The sequence below is a fragment of the Coffea eugenioides genome, chromosome 1 (assembly GCF_003713205.1).
Source record: "Coffea eugenioides isolate CCC68of chromosome 1, Ceug_1.0, whole genome shotgun sequence".
In the NCBI taxonomy this organism is placed as follows: Eukaryota; Viridiplantae; Streptophyta; class Magnoliopsida; order Gentianales; family Rubiaceae; genus Coffea; species Coffea eugenioides.
Window position 1 is genome coordinate 53,675,576 of NC_040035.1, and position 9,164 is coordinate 53,684,739.

The 9,164-nt window shown below is 37.0% G+C and overlaps 1 protein-coding gene across 1 annotated transcript; it reads right to left on the minus strand.

The window, feature by feature from the left end:
- Positions 1-1,711: 1,711 nt before the first annotated feature.
- LOC113774954 (gibberellin 2-beta-dioxygenase 2) lies at positions 1,712-5,134 on the minus strand. The gene is made up of 3 exons (XM_027319628.1): positions 4,770-5,134; positions 2,076-2,505; positions 1,712-1,954 (listed from the first exon to the last, which is right to left on the minus strand). Exons 1-3 carry the CDS (start codon positions 5,132-5,134, stop codon positions 1,712-1,714), a joined length of 1,038 nt encoding a protein of 345 aa, XP_027175429.1.
- Between the last annotated feature and the right edge of the window lie 4,030 nt (positions 5,135-9,164).

Consider the following 9,164-nt stretch of genomic DNA (forward strand, 5'->3'; position numbering starts at 1 on the left):
CCTCAGTGGTTAAGCAGATTAATAGCTCGGATGAGGTCCTCTCTGACCTTGGCACGGTTATAGAGGACATCCGTCTTTTCTTGCTTGACCTACCCATTTTGGATGTGGTCTGGACTCCTAGAGAAGCAAATAGGGTTGCACATAGTTTAGCACAGTTTGCTAGATCTTCCAATCTCCCTGAATCTCTCTGGAACTCCCCCCGGCTTTTGCCAAACAGTTGGTGCTGGACGATATCCAGCAATCTAATTAATACAACCTCTTTCACTTTTCAAAAAAAAAAAAAAAAAGGGCCGGGAATCGGGTGATAAAGAGACTGTAATTTCAAAAAAAAAAAATTTTAAAAAAAAATCGAATTTGAACAGTTGAAAGTTTAACGGATTTGATGGGTTTTGACTAGTTTTTAATTACGTTTTACTTTTTCATAGAGATTGACTGCCTCTAGGCTAGACCCGGTTCGATTAGTTGAAACAATCAGTCCAGTCCAAATTTAAGAACACCGGTGCTAGTAGCAGAGCTAATGAAGCCACAACTCTCTCCTTAGCATGCGATGTTTTGGATCAAACTGTTATACCAACCGGCCAGAAGTCAGTGATAGATCCTATGTCATTATCTGTCAGTCTTCAGTCACCACCCAGTCATTATCTGCTCCACGAAAATCTGAGCACCACCAACCACCAAATGCGCAGTTCTCGAATACCGCCAAATCAAGTGAGGCCTTTGACAACAAAAAAAAAAAAAAAGAAGAAGAAGTAAAGCCTCTGACAACGGCTAAACTCCTCTTGAAGTCAAGCCCATCTCAAAAGGGCAAGGAAATCACACCTAACATATAACCATAGAAGTTGAGACGAAAAGCTGTACAACAAAGCCACCCTAAGTTATTGGATGACAGATGCATGATATTATAATCCGATGTTACCCCTCGCTGGTGTTGGTCGGAACAATTAGACCATTAAAATCTTATCCCACACGAACTGATCATGATGCTCTACTCTACTATTGAATCAAAACGGATTTACCCTGAGTCTTCTTATCACAACCTGAGCCGACTATAGCTGCATGACTCTTTAACATCTGATTATGGTTGTGGCTGTTGCGGTGTGACACAGAGACAATGACGTTTAAGGTATGCAATCCCATTACCTATTCCCTTCTTCCAAAAAGAAGGGATTAAAACGGTAAAAGATAATGGATAAGACGTCGGTTCATCTTATCTATGTTGAAATTGTTTGAATTTCCGTAGCGTAAATAGTACTTGGCTGGTTAGCGTGGAACTTTGAATTGAAATTGTAAACTTGAAAAGTTGGACGTTATATAAAACTTCTATTCATGACTTGTAGACATGGCAGCATGCATTGATATTCAACCCTGCTCCATCAGTACAAAAGAGACCAGCTAGCATGATTTCGAGATTATGGATCAGTGATGCTCTCAGCAGGTAACTGCTGCATAATGCTATGGATCGGAAAAGATTTAGATGAAGCACCAACTATTTTGAGGGTGGAACTGGGAACGTTGCGAAAAAGTCAGAAGGGAAAGCCCAGAAAGCAAAATTTCCCCATGCAATTTACAGACTGGGTGAGTTGGTTGGATATGTCAGGAGGGGCAGATCAATTGGATAAACTTAAACAGCGGGAAGAAAGATTTTAATCGCAGTAAAAAACCTCCCTAGGAAGAAAAGAAAAAAAATTGGGGTGGAAAACTGAGTAGTGTATTAAGGGCACTTGAATAGATCAAGCCGGTGATCCGCCAAACGGGTGGAATACACAGCTTTCTTGAATTCTCCCCACGTGAAAGGCCTATACAGGTTGGGGCTATGGTGGGAAACGAGGTGGGGAAGAGGAGAAATGCAGGCATTCAGGGGCGGGGCACCGAAAAAGATGGTGGACATTCTGGGTTTAGCCGAGTTTGCCAGAACCCGATGCCTGACGCTCCTAAACCTTCCATTGGTCAGGGCCTGCGAAGTCATGATAAGTAGCACAGGTGAAGGATATTTAGTAGATAGTTTAATTAATGTAGTAGTAATAGAGTAGCAGTAGCTAAGATAGTGACGGAGAGGAAGCAGAGCAGTACTGAACCTGGAAAGCATCGCCTACGAAAACGCAGAACTGGGAGGGGTCAGGGGGAACCGAAATCCAGAGGCCTTCATCCTCATCATCATCGTCATCATCGTCATCATTAGCAGGGGTGCAGCAAATCTGGAGGCCTGGAACGTCGTTAGATCTCAAGATGGTCAAAATCTGGGGGTCAGAGTGCTCTCCGAATCCAACGCGAGGAGGAGGAGAATTGGGAGACTTTGAGTTTGAGAAGGGACTAGTACTGGTGGTGGTGGTGGTGGTGGTTGTACTTGGAGGATAGTGATTGATCCGGAAGCAGGAGTCGCTGTTGACATCTTGGATGAGTTTACTGAATACGGACTTGTCGGGGACCCACAGCCCTTCCGCCGCTAATTCCAGGATCTCACATGCCAGCTTCCTCACTGCTCCTATGTATTCATTCACTGCACAGCTGCACAGGAAACACCACCACCATTAATTTTACTGAGAAACCAAACACCTCCACAACTCAGAAACTAGAGAACGCGCAATTAATTTACCACTACTAGTGGCATTTCTTTCATCATTAATGCTTGCTTCCATTCCTTTTTCCCTTAGCCCTGCCTCCTTTTTGTATTCCCCCCTGATTCATTTCTGTACCCGTTGCTGCATGCATATCACTCCATCGTACCCGCACAAGTATTTCTTGTACCCAGGCACAAAAGTTGTTGAATTGAGGACACTAGGTTGAATAGTAACAGAGGGTAGATGACAAGATACATGACCATTTAGGCGTACTATGTCTAACATATGGGTTAGTAGTAGTATGTCTTTTGACCCACCATGGATGCTACTAATGATATATAGGTTGGAAGATTGGAAACCAGAAACTGAGAGCTGACTTCTACAATGTCGTCCAGTACATCCGACTCTATATATTTACTTACATAAACTTGCGGCGACTATTTGCAATATTGGAATCAGGGAGGCCGTTATGACTTATTCTGGTATTAACTAAGTATTGATTAGTACTCCTACAGCTATTTCGCTGCAAATACACATGTTTGTTCATATAGTACGCACTATATACGTACCAAAAAATACCAGCGACTTGGAGATTGCACGTGCGACTATTTGACCGGAATAACTTTATCCCTTATCTTCAACCCTTAACTTTGTAGTTCTTTATATATATATATATATATATATATATATATATATATAAATTACTTATTATTGTCAACCCCATTTTGTGATTGGACCATTGGCAAACATTTAGGTAAGGGGTGATTTTATGTATCCACCAATCTTTGAATGATAAAGAATTCTCAACTCAATTCAACTCAAACTCAACTCTCAAGGGAATGAGCTAGGAAAGCAACACGCGCAGATATACAGGAGCAGCAGATGACTCATTGCTTATAATCTTATAATCATATATTCGTAGCTACTATTACTACCACTTACCAACTGATGATAAAATTAAAATCCGAAATCTAAAATTTGAATCCGTAAGTTATTAAATTGTTCAGTATTAAAACTAATATATTTGAGTGCATACAAAATTCAGTGTCAATTAAATTAGATGTTTAATTTTTGGTTATCAAACGATTTGAATATATTAAAAATTAAATTCATTAAATTTAAGTGCTGAATTGTGTTATCAAACAGGACCTTAGTCTACTGGTCCGTGTACGCTCCCTAAATTAGCATCATAATTGCTGTGCTTTGTGCTTAGCATATGGTGGAAATCCGCGACTTAATAAACCACTAAATGGTAAGGTACCCAAGTGCTTGTTCATATTTGCGTTGCTTTTCTAATTTCTAGTGAATTTACAAGTCTGAAAACTCAAAATTTGACCGTTACTGCTTCTTAATGGTAAACATCCGGAACACGTTAGTTTCGTCCTCAGGCAATATTCCACAATTAGATGAAGTAATATCTGCAACTCCCACACCCCCCTCCCCCACCCCAAAAACCAAAAAACAAAAAACCGATATGGGATCTTATACTGACTAGCTAGCGAACCTCCCTATTTCCCCCAATTCCCTGTCTTCCGCAGAAACAAATAAAATAGAGGGGGAAAAAAGGAATATTAAGAATCTCTTTGTCACAACGTACACGCTATGTTAGCAATTGAGTGAAAGCTTTCCCGAACTTTGGCATGCAAATTAAATCGGGAAACCCCCGTTAGGAGCACTGGCCCAAGCAAGAAAGATAAAATGAAGAATATGGTAGTAGTTGTATACTAGTAGTAATTTTTGGCAAGGAAAAAAAAAAGTTGAGGGAAGGGGAGGGAGGGGGGGGGGGGGGCTGGGAATTCCTCAGCCCCTTGCGGGCCTGCAACGTACGGTCTGCATATTCATCTAAAAATGCGGTCACTTCCTCAGCTTTATTGGCTTTATTCATTTATAATATCCATAGCGCCGAATCACATAACAGGATGAACTTATCTTGTTGGGTTAAAATCAATCATGATGTAATTGAAAGATATATATATATATATATATATATATAGAAGAACGCAAAAAAAAAAAACAAAGGGTGAAATTTCTTTTTATTAGTACTCCTGCTAATTAATTAACTAACACGCTCGAAAATAGAAATGCCGAGTAAGTATGACGATGTTATAGTACTACTTTGTAAAACCAGTCGAAGCGAGTAATAAATATGTTATTGCGGATATGCATATAAATAATACTCCAGCATATATATAGTGAGTAGTAAAATGGAACCTGAAGTGTTTAGGGTGATCGGCAATGGTGTTGGATCTTTGGCGGACGGAAGCAGGATTGGCCTCCATGAGAATATACTCGAGTTCACCCTTGTCCCCGTTGAATCCAATATTCTTGCAACCGTAACCGAACGGGGTAGGAGGTCCGGCTCTCTGCTTCTCCGACGCGGGCTTAGCAAAAAACTCGACGCCTTCCCTTTCCATCCTTGCGATTATATGATTGGGAATCCCGTGGTTGGCGACGGTGAAGAAGCCAAACTCTTCACAAGCCTCGACTATTAATTTGGACAGCTTAGACCTGTCCAGAGGCAGCAGCGACAGATCAATCCTGGGAATTCCGAGTGCTCGAGTCTTTTTCCTCCTCATCACCCTGCAAGAATATTGAGAAGCAGCAGTCATGGTGCCAGCTAGTTAGCCACGCTGCAGCCACCGTATGTTTGTTTCTTCCTACAGAATTTATGTATGCTGTGCGTTTGCTCTAGGAGCTCATAAGGGCAGCCGAAGAAGAAGAAGAAGGAGAAGAATGTGAATTTGTTGTAGTCCGAACGGTCCAGCAGGTGTATATATATATGTGTAGAGAGAATGAGAGTAGTGGCAGTTATTGTTGGAGGTCAGTACATCCTCTATTGCCTACACGGGGAGGAAAGACCGAAAAACTACAAAGAAGGAGACGCGGAGCTGGCTTTTCCCTTTCTTTCAGTAGCAGTAGAGCTGTGCTACTAGTCGATTTCTTTTTCTTTTTCCATTTTTGGTTTTTTCTAGTATTTTTGTTGAGGGTGTTTTTTCTAGTATCTCAGAGGGAGAGAGTCGGGGAAGTCGGGAGAGAAATTCGTAGGTTGTTCGGATATAGCAAGGTCTTGTTTGATAATTTAATTTAACAGTTAAAATTAATGAATTCAGATCTTAATATGTTTAAACTGTTTGATAACTAAAAATTGAACATGTAAAGTGACATTGAATTTCTTAAGTAAAATTTATTCTTAAAATTAAGTGATAAACTATTTACTTGTTACTTAGTGTGATATAGACGGGAATATAATGATATTTAGTACTTAACAATTCAATAATTTAATAGATTCAAATTTTAAATTTTAGATTTCAGTTTTCGGTTCTTAAACTTCAATTTTATCAAACGCACTCTTAATTATACCCATCCGTGTTAAAAACAATTTCAAATTACTACTAGACACCATTAAATATTAGCAATATTATTAAGAGCGAAACAAATCTTTTCATTTAGAATTAATTTCAAGCACTGAACGATGTGCTCATGAGTCGCTTATGCCACTATTAGGGGTGTGCAAAATCGAAAAATTTCGATTTACCGACCGAATTCGAATTGAATTCGGAAATTCGAATTCGGTAATTCGGAATGAAAATCGGAATTTCAATTTCGAATTGGTTGAATTCGAGTAGAATTCGGTAACGAGATTTTTCAAATCGAAAATTCCGATTTCGAATTCACAATTCGAAATCGAAATCGAAATCGAAATCAAAATCAAAATCGGAATTCGGAATTCCTATTTCGATTTCAAATATGTTTTTCATATATATATATATAATATAATATAACATTTATATTATAATAATAATTTTTATATTCATGAAATCGGTGAAATCAGAATTTCTATTTCGATTTCAATTTCGTTTTCACACATATATATAATATTATATATATATATGTAATATAATATTTATATAATAATAATAATAATTTTTATATTCATGAATTCGGTGAAATCAAAATTTACTGAATTCCGAATTGAATTCAGAATTGGTGAATTCGAAATCGAAATCGGTCGAAAATTCTGATACCAAAATTCCGATTTCAAAGTTTCGAAATACCGATTTCGATTTCGATTCACACCCCTAGCCACTATCACTTCCAACTTTTCCTAATTATTACTACTACCATTTTTATAGACATATATGTGACCGTCGTAGTCTTTGATTGGGATTTTCACATTTTCTAATTCAATTGGTTGAGTATTTTATTTTGTTTAGATGGATTCTTTCCTCTTCTTTCCTTGTAAAGAGTATCGTATCATCATGTTGGTTCCCAATGCACGACAGCAATACGCGAGAAGTCATGAGCAATGGACCAAATCAATTCCCCAATTTTTAATAGTGCTACACTATGTTAATAGCAATGCATACCGTTTAATCCTAACTCCAATCACCGCCACAGTCTTCACTCTTTTAAACTTTTTCATTTGTGTGATTTCGAACCCCAATGACCCAACCTTTTTTTAGTTCTACGGCAAACAACTTTACTCAATGTATATCACGTTTCTTTTCAAATAAAAATAAATGAATAAAACCTTGACGTTCCAAATTCCAATCGACTCACAAATTTAACCGCTGACAACGTCATTGATATTCATGGAAAAGGGCAAGCCAAAGCAATTCAGCACATCATAAGAGGAAAATATCCGTCTTAAAATAGAAAGGTGTAATTTAGTTATTGAGTTACCATGTAGATTTTTCTTAATTTTAGTACGGGAAAAAAACCTCGGCGATATTAAATTATTTCTTATGTCTATTTTTGACTATCAAACTATTTTTCATTTCAATTCAACTACTCAACTAACTAATCAATATACTCATGATCATTTCGTTGAATTTTGCTCTTAATTTACAAAAAATATCAAACACGTGCAAATCATGTGTCAAAATTTAAAGGTAAATATGTCCATTGATCTTCTCAATCTAAACCTAAAAACCCCTACGGTCGCTAAACTATTTTGCTCGTACACATTTGGCTACTCAAATATTTTTTTGTTTCAATATAGTCATTGAACTCTTAAATCAGTACTCTAGTAGTCATTCCTTTAAATGTTTCTACTAATGCTATTGGAATCTGCTCCATGTGCATTTCATGTACCAAAAACAAAGACAATGTCGTAAAGTTAATTTTTTTTACATTGTTGTCACCAAGAGTTTTAGATTTTTTAATTAACAAAAAAATAAAATTTAGAAACTTTAATAATTGTTTTAATATATTCTAATTTATAAGTTTTAAAAAAATCTAAATTATAAGCTCAAGTTCTTATAAATTATTTCCAAGAACTCTGAAATTAAATGGAAATAGTAGATCCAATGAAAAATGAAAGCTTGCTGGTATGCTATTTTGGTGAGTTGGGTGGTCAATTTGAACGAAAAATCACTAAGAATATATTATTTATATAGTTCAATGGCTATTTGAGATTTTTTTTTCTCATCTATTTGGCCAAATTTACCTATGGTTTTTGGCGTGTGCAGTGTACACTAATATACACATTGAATTTGGATGAAATGTCCACTAATACACACATTTATGAGTTTAGTAGCCATTCTGAATCAAAAAATAATTGAGTGATTCAAAATATACGATTAGAATGCTGTAGTGGCCACAAAAATTTTTTGTCATCTATTTGAAAAGTTCAGTGAACATATTTACCCTTAGATTTTGACACGTGATTTGCATGTGTTAGGTTTTATTTTTTTTTAGATTACGAGTAAAATTTGACAAATTTGTCATATGTGTACTAATTAGTTAGTTGAGTAGTTGAATTGGGACGAAAAATGATTTAATCCTCAAGAGTAGATGCAGGGAAGGCCGCAGAGGTTTTTAACCCTTTTAGTGCATAATACTTCATCTTATATCACAGAGCTAAATTGACAGTTATATACATTATCTTGTAGATTTTCTTTTAGTGCAAAATACTCTCAGATTTGGATTAGAATTAGAGAGGTGCATTGATGCGTTATTCACACACTCTCTTTGATATTCTTTCAATGCAGAATATTGGAATCAAACCTGTGATCTACATCCAAAATTCCTCTTCTTAGGATAACTTGTCAAAAGTAAATTCGCTAATGCTGGATTGTGTTTAATTAATGCTAATAATAAAAAGACTAATGTCAGTGACAATTGCAATTTGTTCAAAACATAAAAGATTTTTCATCTTACTGAAACAAACTAAAATTTATCTACCAGGAGAAACTTCTTGTATCATGCACGTAGCTAGGCGATGAGTGCATCCTTCTGAGAGGTTATCTCCTGTTGGTTTTCATTTAAGTTGGATGGTCAGAGTGTTCCTGTTGGAAGCCCCGGAAAATTCCGTAACGTTGGAAATCAAAGTTGAAGCCCAACAGGCAGCCGCAGGGCAGGAGGGAGGCCTGTAAATTCTAAAATATTTCCTTCAGCCCCTACGAACTTTGAGAATTTTGGAATGCCATCCCCCGTCCCCCAAAGCTCTTGCCTTTCACTCCTCCGCAAATGTAACTACATTTCAACTTAGCATTTAGTTACTTGATATAACACTTTAACTTTCACACTTGAAAGACTTGCTACTTTGCATCTTTTTAACATGGACTTTTGTACTCTATTATGGTTCGTTATTTAGTTAAAAAT

What these genes read in the sequence shown, in the direction of transcription:
- LOC113774954 (XM_027319628.1), bottom strand. Translation starts at nt 5,134, where the DNA reads ATGAGGAGGAAAAAGACTCGAGCACTCGGAATTCCCAGGATTGATCTG. An exon ending in GATCACCCTAAACACTTCAG is followed by an intron (nt 2,506 to 4,769) that starts GTTCCATTTTAC and finishes TTTCCTGTGCAG; the next exon opens with CTGTGCAGTGAATGAATACA. An exon ending in TCGTAGGCGATGCTTTCCAG is followed by an intron (nt 1,955 to 2,075) that starts GTTCAGTACTGC and finishes ATGACTTCGCAG; the next exon opens with GCCCTGACCAATGGAAGGTT.